The sequence below is a fragment of the Furipterus horrens genome, unplaced genomic scaffold (assembly GCF_987537825.1).
Source record: "Furipterus horrens unplaced genomic scaffold, mFurHor1.1.pri manual_scaffold_5, whole genome shotgun sequence".
Taxonomy (NCBI): Eukaryota; Metazoa; Chordata; class Mammalia; order Chiroptera; family Furipteridae; genus Furipterus; species Furipterus horrens.
In genome coordinates, this window is record NW_028327175.1 from 4,406,578 (window position 1) to 4,429,161 (window position 22,584).

The following is a 22,584-nucleotide window of genomic DNA, read 5'->3' on the forward strand; positions in this document are numbered from 1 at the left end:
ATATTTAATAAGGCTATAGTATTCAGAATATATATGTGCATTTATGTATGCATATATATGTATATATGTATATACACATATATAAACACACATATATATACTCTTAACAACTCAACAACAATAACAAAGAGTTCGAAAATGGGGAAAACACTCGAACAGACATTTTCCTGAAGAAGATACACAAATGGCCGACAGGCACAGGAAAAGACGCACGAAATCATTAGTCACTGGGGAAGAGCAGACCAAAATCACAATCTCACACTATGACGGCTATAAATGAAAGGAAAAAAAAAGAACAACACATGTCGGTGAAGATATGGAGAAACTGGAACCATCGTAAACCTTGGCAGGCATAGAAAAAGGCTGAAATAGTTTGGCAGTTCCTCAAAAACATAACTATGTCCCACTAAGTTCATTGACCGATGAATAAACAAACAGATGTTCTATATCCATATAATGTAACATTATTCCACCATGAATGGAATAAAGTACAGATACATGTTACATGGGTGAACTTTGAAAACATTAAAGAAAGGAAAAGAAGCCCAAAATAAAAGGCCACATAACGTATGATTCCATTTTTATGAAATGTCCGGAATAGGCAAATTCATAAAGTTAGTGGTTGCCAGGGGACAAGGGAAGGGAAAATGGGGAGTAACCGCTAGCGGGTACAGGGGTTCCTTCATACATGACGGAAATGTTCTGGAATCAGAGTGGTAATATTTGCACAACACTGCCGATATACTAAACTCCAGTACATTGTACACATTAAAATAGTGAATAATATGTCATACACATTTTATCTCAACAAAAACTGCAAAGCTTGAAATTGGATAATTCTCCCCAAAATGCACACTGATTCTATTTCTATAGTCCCTCCGTCATGCCCTGAATGTGTCAGTGAGTTGGCAGTTTTTGAAATCTTTATTCTGATTTTCTGCCCGCTGCTCTACACCTCCTCTGACCAGAATAAAGACAACACACTCCTTTCCACATTAAGCGTCTTAAATTGTTTGGTGCTGAAGAAAGTGTGTACAGGCTTACATATACAGACACCGGTATTTATATCTGTCTCCATCTATACGACACAGATCATCTGTGGTGCAGAAGTAGATGGACACAGAGACGCACAGACAAAGGGAAGGAGAGAGGACAGACGGAACGGGTAGGAGACACAATGAGATATATTTTCCGAATAGAACACTCCTTGCTCTTGCCTGGAGTCCTTCAGAAACAGTGATTCGTTGGTCCGACTTATACCACTCTGTGTAGTGCATAGTTTGCTCAACAGAAAGAATTTACTATACACGCAGGTACGCACTTATTTCACTTTTACACCGCGGCCCTTCTGACTGACATTCTGAATCGACCCTCCCCCTCTGCCGGCCAGAACTTACCCTGAGCATGGGCCCATTCTGAAACACGTGGCGTTCGTCACAAACCACACAGTACTCATTCAACACGGGGATCCGCTGCTCAGCAAACTCGATGGTCTGCATGAAACAACCCAGAGGAATGATGAGGGCAAGTTCACAAATGACCTGAAAACCCACTTCAAGCTGAAATATTCCTGCGACGGTTAGAATCTTGACTCCTACCTGTACTAGGAAGCCGCGGTCTCGTGCTGGAATGCATTTGGCACCATTTGGCTAGAGAAAAGCGAAGTAAAAGAGCAAAAGGATTTTTTAAATGGGGAAATATGTAAATGATAACCTTTTACTTTGTACAACTGCGAATACAGCTGTGATGCTTCTAAGATGAGCTGTCAAAGGAGTTAAGTCGCTGAGATGACATCGAGGCTGCAGAATTTCTGTACTGTAATAGACTTTCTGCCATTACTATCCCAGCCTTTTTCTAAACTAAATGAATATGCTTCATTTCTAATCTAGTAAAAATGACTGGCATCTTTACACGATCACAAAAATCTGATTTCCTCTATTACTCACTGTCAAATGCTCCCACCTCCTCATTTCGAGTATTTCAAACTTATTTTACAGGCAGAGAGAGGCATTCCTCCACAGACATATTAGCCAGGTACTGAACAGCATACAACTCTAAACTACTATATTATGCTTAAGCTTGACCACATGGGAGCACATGAAGATATTTTCTTTTATAAAATATCTGAGATTATCTTTCTTAGGTGTAACGAACATGGGAAACTTTCTACTATGGAAACTCTTTGACGCGTCTTCTTTATGTCCTTAATACTTAGTTTTGGTAAAAAATGGGATGGAACGATGTCCATCTAAAATTATCAACCTAGTCAAATACATTTTTCTTAACACAAATTTATAGTTTAACTATAGAAATAAATCTATACGAGAAACACAAGTTTCTAAAAATCAATATCTTCTTTTCTTTTTGCAATTCCCTCTGTTGCTAGGTATATCCATCCTAATGTTTAAACATGGCCTTTCCAACACAGACATACACACACACACTTAGCAAAAGCAAACAAAACACTGTATCAACTATTTTATGTAAATTATATACATAAGACAGGTCTATCTCTTTATCTGAAACTGACTATAATGTAGATCGCTTTAGAGGTAAATTTTGTGTAAGACTGACTCCTGATACCACCCAAGTTCTTCAGTTTTAATACAGTCACCTCCCAGCCCTCTCCCTGCCCCCAAAACCAGCCTCAGGATAAGGCCACTGGGTTTATAGCCACCAAGACCAGCTTCCCGTGAGGCCACGAGAATTCAGCTGTAAATGTTGCTTCTCTGTACAAGCCACGGTGTTCACGGGCAAAGGTTTCCTCTGAGAAATAACGGAAAGGACACTGTTCTTAAACGAATCACTGGACAAACCTTGTCCTCCACCACTTACAAGAGAAAACTAGAGATCAGATAAACCTGCTTAACCAAACACTAAAATGTTAGCCGGCTGAAAAACACCGGCTCTGACGCCGACGGCCATCTCTCCATCTCCGGCAGCCCTCGTGACCGTTTGGACTGGACCCCAAAGCAGTGACCATGTTTCTTTTCCTCTCAGAACCGAAACTCGCATTCCAGTACCCGCCGCAAAACACCTGGCACGCCAAGTCGTATTTGCAAAGACCAGGCCACGTCTCCAAAACCAACCGGTCCCCAAACTCCTGCTTCTTTCCTCCACCAGCTCTCCCCTGCGCCCTGGAACACCTCTCCCGCCGCCTCTGAGCCGCAGGGCGCAGCGCGCAAGGGGGAAAGGAACCGGTTACGCACAGCGGGCTGGGACGGCGAGGATGAGGACGGTGTCAGGATGCCGATGAGCCCTGAGGTGAGCGAGAGCCTCCTGCCCTCGGCGGCAGGCTCCGCGGGTGGCTCGGCCCGGCATGGCTTGGGCGCCGCGGCGCACGGCTTGCCGAGCGGCTTGGGGCTCTTGAGCGCGTACAGCTCGTCCACGCGGAGGCCGCTGGAGTAGGACCTGCTCAGCAGGCGGTGCGGCTTCGGGACGGCGCCGTGCTCGCAGCGCGGCTCCCCGGAGCACTGCCGGGCCAGCAGCCGGTGCGGCTTGAGCGCCAGGCAGTCGTCCTGCTTGGCCGCGGGGCAGGGCCGCGGCAGCAGCCGGTGCGGCTTGAGCGTCTGCGCCCCCTGCTCCGCCCGGGGGTCGCTGGACAGCGAGCGGCTGAAGGCCCGGTGCGACTTGGCGGCGCACGCGTCGTCGGCCTTGCCGGTGCCGGAGCAAGTCCTGCGCAGCAGCTTGTGCGTTTTGGAGATTCCGTCCTGCTCGGGTTTCAGCTTGGACTTGCTTTTCCCACAACCGGGGGGAGGATAACTGGGCGACCTTCAAAATGGAACGACAATTAGCACGCACGGGGCCCATGGGGAGGAGGACCCAGCTGAGTCCCGACCAGCGCCGGGTGGCCAGACAGCCTCCCCGGCTACAGGGGACACCCACAGTGCGCGCAGAATGGTCACGCGCGCAGAAATGTGTTTTCCCCAAAAAGTCCAGGAAGAGCATCGGATTTTTCCCCTCTTACTGACCCCAGAGTCCCATAGGGAACTCTCTCAGGTGGGGGACACCATCTGGGAAGAAAGCAAAGAACGCAATGGGCGTCAGTGTAAGAAAGCAAGAGCTCGGATGAACGTCCATGTTTTTCATGAAGTGCATGGATCATAGTCCATTCTTTGAGTCGTTAAGAAAATAAACAGATGCCAGAGAAGGGACAGGCCGCTCGGAACCGAGCGGCAGTGGCATCTCACATGCAGCTCCCAGCAGCGACACAGGACGAGGGACCTGGCACCCACCTGCGCAAGGTAGAAAACAAATGCAGGGGGGACTTGGCTTTCTTCTCCGACAGCTTCTTGCTGTGCAGGCAACTGGATTTCTCTTTGCTTTGCTTCCACTGCTGCGTGACAAACGTCTGCATGATCCTGCCAACCCAAAGGAGGTCTGTTAGCATGGTCCCGGGCTCAGGGAACACAAGCTCTCAGGAGTTATTATGGAGAGACCGCTTTTACCAAAGGAAACCGAACACAGTCACAAGGGAGATGCTCGTTTAGACACAGACACGATGCTTCTGAGTGTAAAAAAGCATCATACAGAACATTCCATGACTTCATGACGTATTATTACCATGTGGTTAATATATCAATGATGAAAGAACTGATAAAAGAAGGAGATAAAGAGGGTCTAAAAATTATAAACTGGCAGCTCAGGATCAATGAATTCGGCTTCAGAGGACAAATAAAATCTGAATTATTGGGTTGGTGCCAGGAATGCGGTTTGAAAATCTAACAATTACAACTTTATTTCTTAAGATACAAGCAATGTCAATATCTTTTTACTTGATTTGTGTGTTTTTCTTCATGAGACGTAAAACAGAATAAAACCGTCTGATTTTAAGTAAAACTAAGCTGGGTGCAGCCGACTCCCTAGGTAAATCCGAGGTCAGTAAGTTATACCTTGAGAACAGCCCGTTTCGCCTATAAATATGCAAAAAAAAAAAAAAAAAAGGTTCATTTTTAAAATGTTTTTTAAATTATTTTTTAAATTTTCCGTTACTATCCTAAGGCAGGAATTCGGTGACTCCTGACCCCAATGTGTCCTAAGTCAAGATCACTTCCATCACTGTCCCGTGGTGAAGAATTTGACACATCAACTGTGGACGCAGACCCAGCATTGTGTTCTGAGAAGGGTCTCAAGTTGCAGTGTCCTCTCTGTACCCCATCTTTCAGGTGGCCACGGTCCCTTTAGGCCTGATATTCAAGTGGACGGGGATGTTTACAATGAAGCATTGCTGTGTGCAATAAATTAAGTATTTTGATTGCCTTTCAAGTCAATCCAGCATTGCCTGTTCGTCACGCTCTTTTCAGTAATCTGTAACATGGGTTGCTTTGGGAACAGAAAAACGGTAATATTATTTGTTTGCAATTGACAATGCACCAGGAAATAAACCATGAACCTCCAATACAGGTTTTTTTTCTCTCTAATTCTCAGGACACCTGCAGGAAAGTAGTCATTATTGCACATGTTCATCAGCAAGGTAAGGAAACAAAACCTGCCCAAGTCAGCCTGTACAATAAAATGACAGGGCGATCATATCTGTGTTATCAAATGTGAACTGACATGTATGAACATGTTATTGAAAGGGACAGGTGCGCCTCTTGGCAGGAAGCCACTATTAATTTCTCAGTCTCCCTCAGGTGTTCCCAAACCAACTCGCACCAACAGGAAGTACAGCTCGCAGCCCCCCTCCCCCCACCTCTGGCTGCGGCTCAGAGGAGGTCAGCAGAAGCTGTCACGGGCAGGATTACGCTGGGCCTTTCAGCGGCAGAGGGCAGCGCGGAAGGAAGGCGTGAGCCTGTGATAACGGCGCATGACGCCAATTCACTGTCAAGTCCCTGCAGAGCTCAGGACGAGGGAAGGTTTTTATTTTACGCCTCATTTTTGAAATTTTTTTCATCCAAGACTGAAGCAATATTTCTACATCACATTACAGTGGAGAGCTGTATTCAGAAGAATGAATCATCCTTGGATGTGTCCATAAACACAAATTCCTGAAGCTACTGTTTTAGTAAGTGTGGAATTTATAAGTTTAGATGGTGACCGTGGCTAATTGAGGCACGCCCCCATGTCTCAAAAGCCGGCTCAGGGGGGGCGAGTTTATGTCTGTAAGAGAGAAACTGGTTCACTGAATGAGTCATGGGCCGAATAGAAAGGCCGGGCTTCCTGACAAAGGAACGTGCTCACAGGTACAGGTGCGGGAACGAGCGGTGGGCGGGCGCCCCTGCGGGTCTCTGCGGAGCTGTCCCCACCTCTCAGCACCAGGGGACGCCGAGGACACCGTCATCAGAGCCCACGAGGGAGAAAGTCAGGCACAGCCTGAAGCGAACAGCCTTCAGTGACGCTCAGTCATCCCAGGCTGACTCACAGGAGAGACCCACAGACAGAAAACACACCCCCACGCGCGGCTTCCTCCCGGGGCTCCCACGAGAGACACAGGCTGCAGCGCCAGGCGTGGGAGGCAGGAGGGCGACCAGGAGCCCGCAGGGGGAGCCGGGCCCGGTTCTGACATTAGGCTCTGCCAGCTAACTTCAAAAAAGCCTTAGGGAGTCAGAACGGGGGGAGGGGGCTGATGAGCAAGGGGGAACTCGGTTCTTTCACAGAAGGTGCTTTTCCATTCCTGGGAACACTTACTTCTTCAGCTGATGGCCCAATCCAAACCGCTCTTTGGTGGAAATCTGAAAGACGTCCACAGTGGGCACTGCAGAGAGAACAGAATCAGCTGCGACACGGGGCTAAAACCCAACCATCCACCAGGACAAAAAGGGCAGCAACGTGGGAAACTGTACGTGTGTGTGGACACATACGGGAAACATTACACATACACATGCTTATATATTCCGTGGTATGTAATACACACGGCGCCATACACCACCTTTATGCTTTGTCTGCAGAGAGTGGGAAGGTCGCTGTTGATCATTATTTGTTATATAGAAATGTAAGGAATAATACGTGTGTATATAAGTATGTAATGTCTATGACGATGAACAATAATCTTAAAAAATGCATAGTAAGTGAAAACAGCAATGTGTGGAACACTGTACAGCTCTCTCTCAACGGAAGACAGAGGTTTGTATACAGAGGCCGAGAGAGAGGCGGGGGCACACCCTGTCACGGGCTTCCTAGTTTCACGACTTCTGTAAGTTATGCACTATGTTTATGAAATTAATCCCTCTCAGAAAACTCACTCACCATTCAATGGTTTTTAAGAGTGTCTGACAGAATATACTAGTAAAATATGCTCATGTTTTTAAAAAATTGAAAGTCACTCTATTTTGCCTGGTGTCATACAATTGAGGTTGGCAAGGGTTACGTAGGATTATGTAGAAATTATTGTAACTCTCTGATCAGGCAGACGCAGAGGTACCCAAATTCAATGATTTGCATAGAAAAAACATTCTGATGTTAGTGGTTCACCACTTTAAAGTAAACAGCATCCCTGTCCTTGAGATCAGACACTAGACTGAAAATACCAACAATTCTGGAAAAATATATATAACATCATAGGAATCACAGCAATCGCTTCTTTTTACTTAGAGTATATTTCCCCATGTACAATAAAGATAATCCTTATCTTTAATTTCAAGGTGGATAAGGAAGGGTATTTCTTCAAATCTTATCACTCCTGCTCACTCACAGATAATATTGTCAGATCAGCCCTCGCCCAAAATAGCTCACAGTATTACTCATACATTCCCAGAGCCGAGGAATAAATGCTTTTCAAAAAGATCTCTTAACGAGGTCAGCCCAAACCTTCTAGCAGTCATACATTTTTCAAGTTAATTTTACTATAAATACTGATACCTTCAAAGACATGTTACAAACGGTCAAGAGATACCTTCTCACCTTTTTATGTGTCTGTAATAATATAAATCATAAAGTAAAATGCACCCTAATCGTTTTTTTTCTGGAATAATAAATATGTTCCATTTTAGCATCACTGTCTCCTGTTGTTGTCATGGATTTCACAGTACTGCCCATTTTAAATTTTATATTTTCCTTCAATTTTCTCTGAGAAAAAGATAGCCTTTGGGGAAATTTAATCCTGAGACAGGAATGAAGGTAAATAGTCTGGAACAAGCCTCCTCATACCAGTGCATGCGAAAAACAGGAGACACCAGCAAAAGGGACAGAAGCTTGTAACGCCATCCCCATGTGAGAAACTTGCAGAGAATTTTGCTACAAATAGAGCAGACGGATCCACTGTAAGGGGCCCTAAAGGGCTGACCCCCAGACCCCATTCTCTGAGAGAAGGGAAGGAAGCTAAGGCAGACACCACTAATACAGCTCCAAATACATGCCCCAGGGTAGTTTCCCAAAGGGCTGGACTTGGGGGGCCTTCCTCCTGAAGTGGACACGGACCTCTTTTTTGCCTGTGACCCACCACCTAAGGTCAAGTTACATCCTGAGAGAAGATTTGGGGGCAAAGAATTTACTATGGAATTACTAGCATAATTTTTTCTAAAGTATTCTTGCTTTTTTGGGGGGAACTATTATGACCTATGAACCTATATTTGATCCAGCTTGTTTTTTTCACAAAACAAAGGGTCGGTTCTCAGGTATGAAAGACAAAGCATGACCCTCGTGTATTTTTGGTTTATAAACTATTAAATATGTAAGTCAACTTAAAGAAAAAATTAAATTATGGATGAGTTATAATACTCGTCGTAGGCAGCCGTCCGTCTCGAGAGACGATGGTGTAGCTTCTTAAGAGTCTATCTGCACCGCCGAGAATGGCTGTGCAGTCCGACTCGGGAGTGACACGGTATCTGTCTCCTCCCGTGTTGAATCGACATCTTGCGATGACGCTGGAGTGTCCTCTCCAGTGAAGCTGAAGCTACAGAGCCTGGGCAGGGTAATACGGAGGGTCTGCTGTTGCCCATGCAGCAGATCCCCCCTCTCTTCGCAGCTGAAGGATCCAAGGGAAAGACGGAGTCAATACAGCTTGGCTTCAGGTGCGCCGCAGGAGTTGCCGGTGTTGACTACAACGTCAAACCGCCTTAGGGACTCCGGCTCCGGATTTTCTGTCGGGGTTTACTCCCTTAGCCTTTCCCCTGAAGAGGTATGCCGCAAGGCAGCGGAGGTTTTTTGGAGTCAGAGTTTTCCTTCTCTGATGTACCCTGACTGGAAGATCGAACCAGCGACACTTAGCTCGCAGGCCGACGCTCAATCCACTGAGCCAAACCAGCCAGGGTGAGTTATAATACTAAATAAGAGATATTATACAATAAAATCATCTAAGCATGAATTAAAATAAAATTGTTAAAATATACTTGTAAATTTACAAAACTGTTAAAATAGTTATAAAACCCCATTTTGAAAGAGATACCGTGAAGGGCAATCTCTGCCTGAAATGAAGATCACATACAAACGAGCCACAGGGCTGAGACCGCATGCAAGCAGCCGTGTTCTCATGCCCCACACGCGGAGCTGGGGAAAGTGGAGATGAACCGGCCCAAGCTTGTTCTTAACCCCGGTTCCAGCGACCCCTCACTTACCGCGGGGATTACGTTCTAGACCCCCTACGACAGGTGAAAATCGCGAAGCAGGAACCTCACATTCATTTTAGTATTTACCGTACAGGACCGCAAAATCCCGCGATATAGCGAATAATCCACGATAATTAAATATAATATTTTTAAAAATCCCGTGATACAGTGAGGCCGCGATAACTGAACCGCGATATAGAAAGGGACTACTGTAATTCCAAAATAAAGAAGTTCTGACATGAAGCCTTCATTTCCTTTCATCTCTATCAGAATAAAATTAAATGGGCACATTTCAGAGGGAGAGAAAATATATACCTAAAGGCTTGAATACTGTGTCGATACCACAAATCATTTCCTTTCAGGAAATTTAATGAGGACAGTCTCATGACACAGCTTTAAGATGCATAACTACTTATTAATTCAATGCCAGCTTTATGAAAATAAGCCATGTATGTATGGACAACAAACTGTTTACAGTTTTCTCAGTACGGAGGGATTATGAATAATCATTTTTCTTCTTTATCACATCTACATATACTTGAAACAATCTAAATACAAAACATCTATTTGCCTAACATTAAATCACATCACTCACTCTGCTACTTGTATTGAGGGCTGGTTATTTAGGGAGAAGACTTTATACAAAAATGGGAAAGAGATGACAACAGAATTAGTTTCAAACTGTGAACGTTTCCTATATATTCAATAAACTTCAAAGGACCGCTCTGTTTCTTATGAAAACTAACAGTAGAGGTAAGTGCCTTGATGTGCCTGAAAAAACAAACAAACAAACAAACAAACCCCAGAGAGACCACAGGGGCATATGCACGGCGGACTGAAGACGGCCGTAACCTCAACAGGTGCCATCTACCTCACGTCCCGATTCTGGGTTCTTCCTCTACTCTAATCAACTGAATCCAGTGGGAGACTCACTGAGCCTTCTTCCAGGTAGTACCTACACACTGCCTCTTGAACACTTGCTTTTAGACCCCAGTCACCATGTCACAGGAAGCCCCAACCACGTGAAGAAGTCCTGTGTAAGGTAGCTACTCTGATCAGCAGCCCCCGCTGAGCTCCAAGATGACACAGCATTCCTTGCTAGACGCCTGGAAGTCCAGCATCTTGAGCATGCAACCTAGGGGAGCTGTTAATGACAGAAGCCTCAGCCGCCACCTCTCTGACTGCAGACACATGGGGGATTCCAAGCAAGAGCAGCCCAGCTGAACCAAGGAACAGGGAGACCGGGGTTGGTTTGAAGCCGCTACATTGGAGTGGTTTCCTAGGCAGCAGTAGGTAACTGGAGCATGTGTGTGTTTGCGTGCACGTGTGCACCTATGTTAGTGGGTAGGCAAAAAGGAATTTAATGCAGTAAGTCTTAGAAAGGTTTACAATAGGATCCCACGTCATAAGTAGCTATCAGTTGAAATACAGTAAAATCATCTCCGGAAGTTTTGGAAAACAAAAATATTATGATGATTTCCATTTTCAAAAACAGGAAGATGTTATACCTAGCTTAAATTCATCAGTAATCAAAGGTGACAAAAATATACATTAAAATTAAATCTCAGCATCAGAGACATAATTAAATCCAAGGGCCACCCAAAACACATAGCTTCCACTTTATGCCAAGTTCTCCTTGCGGTTTTCACGTGCTTCTTCCACAGCAGCCTGCCAGCTTCTGACATCTCGGCGACGGCACGTTACCTGTTCTCTGTCTGCTAGGACGCAGGTGCACCAGTATTTAAATATCTTACCAAGATGGTTGCACGTATGCTCACCATTACCAAATGAACAGTCACGCTGCTTAAGGGACAACAAACGACTAGTCAGTATTCAGAATAATAGAACAAGAAAACTCACCCGGGCCATTTAAATACTGCGTAAGTGAACAGTGTAGCCGGACAATTATAGGTTCTGTCCGAACCACTTCCCAAGCCACGGCAATCTCCTCCTGCGCAAATAAATATATTTTGAAGATGGATTAGTCATCTTTTCGAGTCCTTGATGTGTTTTCCCAATTAAAAAACATATTTTTTAACTTGGAAGAAATGCATAAATCATGAAGGCCTACACATGATCTCAAAATCTACTGGTTTGTAAAAAGAAAACCAAAGCACTTTTAATTTTTGCCTTCTCATACGAAAGTAAAAATGAAAACTTAACAAAATGCTGAAGGACTATTCTAAGAGTAATATACTGAGTCCTATGCTATAAATTTGAGGGAATACAATAGTAAAAGAACCAATACAAATGCACCCACAGAAAACGTTCCTTCAGTGAGTCATACTACCTTTCTTCATAAGTCACGCTGACAAGTCAGTATGCTACTAAAAGCATTAGAAGGGGAAGAAAAATTAAATTCACTCCAGTAAAAATAAACTTGTTAAGATGTAGCCATCGTATCGCATGAATTGATACTCACATCCAGAAAGCTGACGTCAATATGCAGATCAATATCTACGTCATCAATGGCTCCATATTCCCTGAAAGCAAAGATTAACATCAATGTTTCTCAATCTCCTTAAAGGACAGCGTGCCCTAGGTTATTTTAAATTAAACATTTTAATCACGAATTCTCGCCCCTGATTTCCAGAGAGCTCAGAACCGACTGTGGCCCTGAATTAACCAACGCCACCCAGTAGGACTGCTGTCTCCTGGGACCCATTTAGACCGGACAGACGCCTTCCCATCTTCATCCGCAGGCACCTGCCTGAATCAGTTCAAGAGCTGTCTGCTTCATGGTTTCTGACATGCCTGGCTCTCCGCGGCCCAGTAATCTTCTCATGTTTTCACTCTGTGCCCTAAGGATGGAGAGCTGCTTCTCAGGGCACGAAGGGAGTTTTTGGAACGAAGAAGTGGGGGCAGAAGAACTGACTGCCACAGTAACGTGTCCACAGAGTTTCCTTCCACATCAGACACCGGTGGCTCTGAAACCAACCCAGGTGCTCTGCCCCTTAAGTGTCACTGTGTTTGGAGAGGCGGCGCTGAAAGTCTGATTGATCAAAATTAAAGCCAGCAACCGCAGTTCTGTCCCACACACAGACCTCACGAGCGAGCGCCAGTTTTTCTCAAACCAACACATTGTTTCAAAGTTGCCAAGAGCACAAAAACAGTGTTTTTATAGTCTCTATATCCACCCACCTCCTCTATTTTTGGTATTTTTTAAAATCCTGGTTACAAATGCTATACATAGTGAGAGAGAGAGAGAAGTATAAAGATAACAGAAACGACAGAAGTCCACGGTCAGTATTTATCGAGTACTTCATGCCCAAACTTGCTCAGGGTTTTAGACATGTGACCATACGGCGCTCATTTACATACGCACTAACCGAGGCCCCCAGCCTCCGTCACTCTGCAGCAGAGCTGGGCTCTGATTCGTCGGCAGCCATCCGTCTCGAGAGACGATGGTGTAGCTTCTTAAGAGTCTATCTGCACCGCCGAGAATGGCTGTGCAGTCCGACTCGGGAGTGACACAGTATCTGTCTCCTCCCGTGTTGAATCGACATCTTGCGATGACGCTGGAGTGTCCTCTCCAGTGAAGCTGAAGCTACAGAGCCTGGGCAGGGTGATATGGAGGGTCTGCTGTTGCCCATGCAGCAGACCCCCCCTCTCTTCGCAGCTGAAGGGTCCAAGGGAAAGACAGAGTCAATACAGCTTGGCTTCAGGTGCGCCGCAGGAGTTGCCGGTGTTGACTACAACGTCAAACCGCCTTAGGGACTCCGGCTCCGGATTTTCTGTCGGGGTTTACTCCCTTAGCCTTTCCCCTGAAGAGGTATGCCGCAAGGCAGCGGAGGTTTTTTGGAGTCAGAGTTTTCCTTCTCTGATGTGCCCTGACTGGAAGATCGAACCAGCGACACTTAGCTCGCAGGCCGACGCTCAATCCACTGAGCCAAACCAGCCAGGTGGGCTCTGATTATATATGCCCTATTTATTAATGCAGGTGCTTAATTAGTTTAACAGTCAATAAACTATCACTCAGTGTTGGAAACCAGGTCGGACATTAATGGATGGTCTCATTAGGCCTCATCATAGCCTTCCGACAGGAAGACCGTTACTCTCCTCATCTGCAAATGAGAAAACTGAGGTTTAGGGAAGTATCACTTGTCAAGAGGCAGATAAGAAGCAAACAGAAGAGTAAGGTATTGAGTTCATGCCCAGCACTGTCAAGGACAGAATCTGGTATATAGTAAGTACTCAGTGAAGACTTCTGTGTATTGTATGTATAGTCTAGTAATGCTAATACAGTACAAAATGGTGGCATTTTACAGGGTTCAGAGAAGGAACAGTTAGTGATTACATGGCGTATGGAATTTCATAAATAAAAGAATCTAGGTAGTCTTTTTACTTTTGATATCTAGGACCAAAAACTAGCGCATCTTAGAATATAATAACTTAGCCTCTCTGCTTTCTCCATTCTCCCCTTAAAAATATATTAACAGAATGAGCACATTTTTATTATTTACAGAATTGTACTTTTTATTCTTTCTTGGTAATGCTTTTAAAGGTTAAAAAAGAAAAGGGATCAAAATTATTCACATAGCAATTAATTTTTTTAAAATTGCATGTGTCAAAACATCCATGTTATTCAAAGTAAGAACCTTTAGAGACTTATGCAAACTCAGACACGATAGGTAAATTGAGATACAAAAACATGCCAATTTAGTTATGAAATTATGAAGAAACTAAGACAAGAATAAAAACCAAGCACATGAATCACTTTGCCTCTAGTTCAGGGTTCAGTAAACTTTCCTATAAAGGTCAAGAGAGGAACTATTTTAGGCTTTTCAGGCCACGTAGAGTCTCTGTCACACGACCCTTAAAAAAGACCAGACACCATCTGTAGCTCACGGGCTGCTCAGGAGCAGGACTCAGGGCCCAGCAGTCATATCTGGCTGACCGTGAACACCAGCAAATTATTCATAAATATAAGAAGTCCAGTCCCGCCAGTGAGGCCTGTGAAAGAAAGGGCCGCTGCAGGGGCATGAGGGCAGATCCCAACGGCGGTCCAAAGACCCTTCGTGGGGAGAACAAGCCTTGACCACAGCCACTCCCAAGAAAATCACCACACACGCAAGCTTCTACCTGGAAGAATGCCCGTAACGGCAGAAATCGGGGAGAATGTTAATACTGAATAATAAGAAAGCACTTAAGCTATAGCACATTGAGGTGATCATTTAACATTACCCATTACTAACAGAGTTGATATAAAAACATTCTATAGCCTGAGGGAAATGTCCAAATACACTATACTGACTGAGCAAGAAGATTACTAAAAAGGTATGGAAACTTAAAATTCCTTTCTTTGTCATATAAAACAGAAACAGGAAAACCAATAAAGTAAAAAGAGTACGTATATAATAACTATAAATTGTGGGTAGAACTGACTTTATAAAACATGTATTTTCTAAAAATGTGTATTTTTTCAGATTACAAAGGTAATACACGCTCATTATATAAAATGAGAAATAAAAAAACAAACAGAAGGGAACTTGGAGCCCTCGTGCAGAGATAATTCGCTTGCTTCTGTCTCACTCGGGACTCTCCCATATTCTAATACATCGTCTAACTCATACAACATATTAAGGATAAAATAGTACGTAAGGACTTCTGTCCTGCTCTCTCACTTTTTCTGGGAGTGTTATTTTTATACCGTGAAATATTTTTCTAAACCATGAATTTAAATGGCTGCATTTGTATAAATAAAATTGCATAAGACAACATTAAGTTGCTTTCAATTCTTTGTTTACACTATAAATATTGATAAATAGCTCTCTGGATAAAAATCTATGTGCATCCATCTTCTCACAGAAAAACTTCTAGCATTATTGAGCCAAATAAATGGTTTAACTCTCTATGGGAGTCGCGATCTATGTACATTATTAGTGACCACGTTCAAAGGGAAAGGCAGCCTCTAACCCACCCAGCCAGGGCACCACCGTGAGCCCCGCCCCTCAGCCTCATCAGGAGCAGGCATTGTTCCGCACCCACCTTTGCCGGTTTCGGAGGGGAGGATAACTTTCGTGTGGCTTTATTTATGACAGCGGGACGCAGGATGTTCGGAGGCAGACGGAAAGAAATCAGAGATGAAAGCTGGGAAGAACCTCACCCACGAGCTGTTTGCTGCATAAAGGGAGCTCCAGACCCCTTCAACAGAGTTTTATCATGAAGGTGTGAGTCAGGGTGCACCACACACTCTGTGAAAGCCTTCCCTACGTATGAGCTCCCCTGATCAGGAGACTAATGAACACAAGCAAGCAAGCAAAACTGAACCCGAGGCACGGAAACAAGGAGCGGACTGACAGTGACCAGAGGGGAGGGGGCGGGGAGAAAGAGGGAAAGTAGGGGAAGGGTCTAGTCAAGGAACATGTATGAATGGCCCATGGACGTGGACAACGGGGTGGGGCTTGACTGTGGGAGAAGGGAGTGGGCTGGGTGGGAGGGAAGCTTTGGGGGGAAAAGGGGGACACCTGTCATAGAAAAACAATTCAAAATGGCGGGGGGAAAAAAAGGCCTTCCCTATGTGAACATCAATGTATTCCTTATGTGATGTCTTCAATTCAACACCTTTTTGGTTAAAAGTCAGTATCTTCCCAATTTCTAATGCTATCAATTTCTTTCCAAAAAAATAAAAGGGATGGACAGTGGGAGAGGGGGGAGGTGAGCGGGGCAGGGGAGAGCCATGCGGGGAAGACGGGACAACTGTACTAGAAGCATAAAAAAATGCAAAACAGAAATGAAGAAAATAAAAGGAAATGCAGCATCACAGGTGCTGTGGGCCCCAGAGCAGGGCACAGACACCCCCAGTCGGGGAGTGGGAGGTGGTCAGGTCTCGCAGGGACCTGCAGCCTGCAGGTGCAGACCTGGAATTAGCGACTCTGTTCTTCTGCCGCACTCCAAAGCGTTGAGAACAACGCTGCGTGTATGCAAACCAACGTCTGCCCTGCTTCCCTTTTTACAGAACTCTGTTTCCCTCTCGGGGGCGTGGGGACGGTTTGTCCCCCTGCCGGGACCCGGCACCAGGCTGGCCTCTGGGTCTGAAGGACGTACCCCAGTAGCCCCAGAGCTGATGAACAGCAGCGAGCCGAATCGAGGTGCCTGCTTGCAACATGAATGCAACCTGCACTGGGAAACGAGGTGCCCGACCGTGTCCTGGACCCACATTGGGTTTAGAATGACTGAAAATAAACCCGCGCACGGCCTGTGTCTCTTCCCCGTGAAAAGGTCACGTCACAGTGACTTGAACGCTCTCTGAAGAGGAGGGAAACAACACAGAAACGGTCCGATGCAGGGCTGTCAGTCTTGAAGCTCAGGGCTTGGAAGGAGCTGCCCCACGAATTGCTTCCCAGATTTCTCAGCTCCTCTTTGAATGGACGCAGCTCCCAATCTGGCTGTCTGATTCTGCATATCCACCTGTGACCCAGTTTATTCAAGAACGGGGTGGGGCGAAAGTGGGCTAATGATTGCGCGTATACCAAATAATAAACTAATAAATAATGATGCAAGAATAAACTGTTCTGCATGTTTGCGCCTGTAAGCCTACTTTTGCCCCACCCTGTATATGAAATATGTTTTCCTATGAACACGTGTTTCTGAGGGCACTTCGTGTTAGAATTCTCGGCCATTCGTTCTCCTTTTACCGGAACTAATCAACACAACACCCTCACTCGGGAGACATCGCGGAGATACTCATAATAGGTTGAGTATCAGACTGTCTACATTGGTTCTCCTTTCTCTGCAAAAGTTCAGCTTATTCATTATACACTTGCCATGTTTTGTAATATTATCTGATCAAAATTAGCAGCGATGGTGCCAGTTATAAAAATATACTTTAGATATCTAGCTTTCCTCTATTAACTGCCAAGGAAATGACATGGACACACGCCCAGACGTGAAACTCTAATGAAGGTTCTAGGGGAATAAACCTCTATGGCTGTCTAATCACTTCTGCCTTCAACCGCCGGTCGGTTAGACTGTGAGGAGAGAGGCATTTTGTGAAGCAGCAGATCCGCCCAGGACATCTGAAACCCCACGGCTCGCGTGTCTGTCTCGGCTGGCCCACCCACGGTGTGGTTTTGCTCGGCGTGGGAGAGATGCTTGTGAATGAGCCAAGAACTACGCACAGTCGGCCAGCAGGGAGAACCCTGGCGAGTTACAGCACCTGCCGGGCCACAGAAAGAGGAGCTATAAACTTCTCTGAAGGGCAGAGGAGAACTTAAGAACTAGGCTCCGGTGAGAAAGGACGCCCGTGAGGGTAACTGTGAGTAGGAGACCCCGCAGCAGCGGCTGCTGCCACTCTGGCCTCAGCTGGAAAACCTTGGTTCCGTTTGAAGAACGCACGGGCACTGGGAGCCGAGGGGACCTTCTGGGGTCCGTGACCTGAAGCTCACACCTAGGTTACGGGCGGTGTTTTTCAAAAACACAGTCCCCTTTGTTTCTCTGTTGCGTGTTCCCCACCGCCCCCATCACGGCCCCCCCGGCTCTCGGAGTCAGACTGCCCGTGTGCTCAGCTCCGAGGCCCGAGTGGGAGGCTCAGCTCAGCTCGCTGGGAAGGTCGCTGCAGACGTCCCACCTGAGGGCCTCTTTTGATGACGGGCAGACTCCCAGGTAGGCTACAGGGAAGGTAGGACACCTCCTCAAATCGCCGTCTTCCAGAACAAACCAGGGTTTGCATCTCACTCACACCACACGGTTCCGACGGGATCGGGGGTGGGGGTGCGGCTCACCAGTCCCTGGGGAGCTCGGGGCGACGGGGTCCGGCAGACACGGGATTCACACCCCAGCACTGCGCGTGCACCACACTGGCGGGACGAGCTGTGTGTGCGCACCTAACGGGAGAAGAGCCGGGAAGCACCCCCGCACCCCCCGCCCCGCGCTGGTCAGCGGTCCTCGGGGCCTCTGTGCAAGGGGAAATCTGGGAACCCAGAGGAATGGAGGTGCGCCGCCCCCGGGGGCCCTTACAGAGGGTCTTACCCGCCCCCCCAGCCCGGAGCCACAGAGTTGGTGGTCGGCCTCATGTAGTAGCAGAGCCCCCTCAAATCTTAGGAAGTCCTCAGCCTGCCCTGCCCCCCAAAACATCAACTCCAAAAGGCCCTATTAAAATCGTCCACCCGCGAAAAGCGATCGCAACACAACAGCCAAAATCTCCCAACCCCCACACCACAGCGGTCCCAACAAAAGGCGCCTCCCGTTTCTCCAACAGAAGGCAGCAGGGCATAACGCAGAGCGTGCCTTTCATACGGGGTGCAACCCTGAAACCTCGCGAGCAAATGATCAGAGTCCCCTCATTCCTGACCGAATGAGAAGTTTCTGACGTGGACGTCACTGCCTTTCTAAAAATAGTGAGCGCACACCGTTTTCAGGTGACACCAATCAGCATGTAAAAAAACTAAATGCATGACTAGAAGCGTCCATGTATCATGAAAACCTAAACTATCTTCATTTTCTCACACGACTCCGGAGAAGACACCTTCAGCCTAATCCCGGGGTTAATCATGTCCCCCCGAGACCTAACTCACTTCCTCCACAGGAGCCTGTGGATCAGCACCGTCAACACACCCGGCATTCTGCTTCCGTGCGTGGCCAGGGAGGGCGGACATCACCCACTTTACGGAAGGCCCTGTCTCGGGACCCGCTCTCCAACCTCTCAGACAGCTGCGCCTCCGTCGAGGGGGTGCCCGTCACTTCCATCTCTCACAGAGAACTCCGATGTGGCTAGCTGCCTTCCCCATTAGATGTCACGGGAAACAGATGACACCAAGCAGCCTGTTATATGCACAGTGAGGTACTCTTGCTCGTCAGACTCCATTAAGTTCTTAAAAACCTCCATTAAGTAAAAGAACAGCTAATTAGAACAGCCTGTTTTCAATAGACTCAGGACTCTGCAAGGAAGACGAGGCTACGACCTTCTGTGTGCCTACTCCTTTCCCCTGTGACCAGGCCTCAGTGTTTGGGACCAGACAGGACGTCCGTTCTTACTTATTTTAAGTAAATCACACCTGTCCTGCTGAGATTCACCTTTATATCATTAGGCCTCCGGGAGGTGTCCCTTCCGGAAACATCCTTTTGAAGGCTAGAGCAAATCCAGAGCAGGCAAGAACACGGTGGCTTGCATGCGTTAAGATTCAAATTGGATCAAAAGGTGTAAGTGAAATAAGCGAGGGGAAAAATAATCACAACCATTTCTGACTTCAGAAGCTTCATTTAAATGAAATTCCAAATATTTATCTAATTTCGATCGTTGAGAAATTATCAATAATTTTATTAATAATGGAAAACACTGGGAGATGATCACAGGTATTTAATAAATAGCTACTGAAAAGAAAACAAAAAAAAATATCATACATACGTGACTATAATTGAGGTCTAGATGGCATGGACATAATGTGTTGTAAAAAGTTTCAGACTAGCCCTGACCGGTGTGGCTCCGTGGTTTGGGTGTCGTCCTACCAACGGAAAGGTCACCGGCTGGAGTCCCAGTCAGGACACAGGCCTGGTTTGCGGGCCAGGTCCCTGTCTGGGGGCCTGGGTGAGAGGCAACGGATCGATGTCTCTCCCTCACATCAGTATTTCTCTCCCTCTCTTTCTCCCCCCCTTGCCCTCGCTCTAAAAATAAGTAAATAAGATCTTTTTTAAAAGGTCCGATATGTGCTATGGTAGTCCTCTCAACAAAAATACATATTTCGAATGAAAAGAAGTCCAAGTCTATGTTACACTGTATGACTAATTCTATCCTAAAGTCTTTTTTTCAGTGTAAGAGGGGGTTAAATTACTGTGATTAAAGTTTTAAGCTTTCAAGCAAAGTTCAACTGAAGTTAAAAAAGTCATCACTGTTTTGGGCTATTTGTTGATAGTTCTTATTGACCTCTCCATTTATTCATTCTAAAATGCATCAAATATCCACATTCCCTACCCTGGAGCCATAGCAGGGGCCAAATATGAAATGATCACAGCTACTTTGCTAAAACTTCTAAAATTGCAAAGATCTGCTTTTCCAACAGAATCCCAATCACTCTCCCTCAATGACAGCTTAATACAGCTGCACAAGGGGGCGGGCTTTGGGTGTTCAGCCCCAGATTATTTACGCTGCCAGCGCTTGTGAGTTTGTTTCTACAGTTAAAACAAAACATTTGGCGATTATAAATAAATTAGAGCTGTGTTATGCTTCCCAGCGGAAAATAGTTCTGTGGCCTCTCAAAATCTGGCTATGTCTATAGAAAAGAATGTGACCAGATCATGGACATTGTCCTGAAAACCACCAAGAACCCAGCAGTCTGACGCTCAGATATACCCTGTGCTATGCTGAACACAGAACACAGAACGCAAGCGGGATTGAAACCAAACCAAAGGAAACAAAGCCAGCAATAAAACAGGATTCACCGAGTTCAGAGTCTAGAGCAGAACAAGTAAACTAATACCTGACAAGACATCAGAAAGGTGGGCAGCAGTCAAACTAATGGGGGGCCAGCGGGTGGAATCACTAATCTGCACGGGAGACCGGACGGAGGTCAAAGGAAAGCTCACCTCTGGGCAGGGCTGGAATGAAGACGCAGTGGGGGCTGAAGGGGAAGCATCGCCCGCTAAGGAAACTGCCCCTACACCTGACCAAAGTCAAGTGTAAGCTGGAATAGGCGGACAACTGGAACATTGCTGGTTTGGGTGGAAAAGACCGTAACTGAGGGCAGGCTGGGAGAAGGTCTGGGTACTGTGGGCACTGGGAACTGGCCACTCTTCAGGCGAAAAGAGCAAAGGCAGGCAATCGGGCCGGGCCCTGCCAGGCAGCTGGCGGTGGGAGAGAAGGGGTTTCTTGCTCTCAGGGCAGGAAGGAAAGGTATGTAAGGAGGGCGGGGGTCTTCTGAATGGTGAAAACTAATAAAAAACGGTCTACAAATTCATCACCAAATAATAGAGGGAGTGAATGCAGGTCTGTGTCCTTTCTTCCCCGCTGCTCTCGAGGGCCCGATAACTCATCCCTGCTGATCTGTTCCCAGTGGCTACGCACTTTTTCCTTTATTCTCGCGACTGTATTCCGGCAACAGCTGGGGCCAGCTGGCCAAATCCATTCTCGGAATTGATTATGCCGCTACTTAAGACTGCGGTTTTATCAAACTGTCTAAATACCCGCTTCTTTAATGCAGCCACTGTAATCTTAAACCACGTGCCAAAACACAAACAAAAAAACATATGGCCACAGCAATGGCATTCTATGTCAAATCTCTCCCATATTTTCAAGTGTCATGAAGCCCAAGAATATTTCCACTTCAGGAACCCCAACAGAAGGTCTCCATGACCTGGTAAACGATTTTCACTTTTCCTCCCCGCAGGTGTTTACTTACCTGAGAGAAACTACGTGTGGCCCGTACAGCTCTCTGACCGCCGAGAGGTCCGCCTCGAGCTGCGGGTGTTTGTGCAGCTCCCCGTCATAGTTCACCTGCGGGGGTGGGGTGGGGGGGGGATACAGGGGAGGGAGAGAAGCAACAAGAATCAATGTGCAAAGCATCTCATTCCCGCCTTCTCCTTCTCCTACCCAAGGGCACAGCCTAGCAGACCAAGACGTTTGCAGAAACAGAACAATATCCTAAAGACAATTGCCCAGTCTGAAATTCTAACATTATCCTGGAATATGAAGAATTCTTTTCTATAGACGCCTCTGTGGCTAGGCCACGTCCACATCTTTAAATGATGATGCTTCTTACTAACAATTTTTCAACAAACGTTTTACATTAGCACAAGAGAAAAAGGAAAACAATGAATACAGAGAATGGAAACGCTCGATGATTAGGTCCATCGATGTTTATAAAAGTTAATTCTCTTCTATGTAAAACGAGCAATCCCCGCTGTTGTCAGAACTGTTATGTCACCATATTGACTGAGCACCATGTGCCGAAGGAACGTGAGAGTCAAAAGCATCACGAAATGCCATGTGCGACAGCACTATGATGGAGGCAGGCACATTCCATGTCGGTGAACGATGACCGTCAGAGGATTGCGACAGGGACCGTCATCTCTGAAGAGGTGCAGAATGTGGGACACAGAGCAGGTACAGGGATGTCGGAACAACACACATCACGCGCTCAGGTCACGAGCCCGCCCATCCACTGGACGC

At 46.2% G+C, this 22,584-nt stretch overlaps 1 protein-coding gene across 3 annotated transcripts in view; it reads right to left on the minus strand.

Annotated features, from left to right (window-relative positions):
• The window catches only part of PARP8 (poly(ADP-ribose) polymerase family member 8), a 138,110-nt gene that overhangs the window by 34,407 nt on the left and 81,119 nt on the right, over positions 1 to 22,584 (minus strand). For all 3 annotated transcript variants that reach the window (XM_090276124.1, XM_090276125.1, XM_090276127.1), the window contains 8 exons: positions 21,815 to 21,909; positions 11,905 to 11,965; positions 11,343 to 11,433; positions 6,628 to 6,694; positions 4,236 to 4,361; positions 3,210 to 3,771; positions 1,599 to 1,649; positions 1,398 to 1,493 (listed from right to left, as the gene is read on the minus strand). In XM_090276124.1, coding sequence (XP_090132250.1) covers positions 1,398 to 1,493; positions 1,599 to 1,649; positions 3,210 to 3,771; positions 4,236 to 4,361; positions 6,628 to 6,694; positions 11,343 to 11,433; positions 11,905 to 11,965; positions 21,815 to 21,909 — 1,149 coding nt within the window. The remainder of the gene's footprint in view (positions 1 to 1,397; positions 1,494 to 1,598; positions 1,650 to 3,209; positions 3,772 to 4,235; positions 4,362 to 6,627; positions 6,695 to 11,342; positions 11,434 to 11,904; positions 11,966 to 21,814; positions 21,910 to 22,584) is intronic.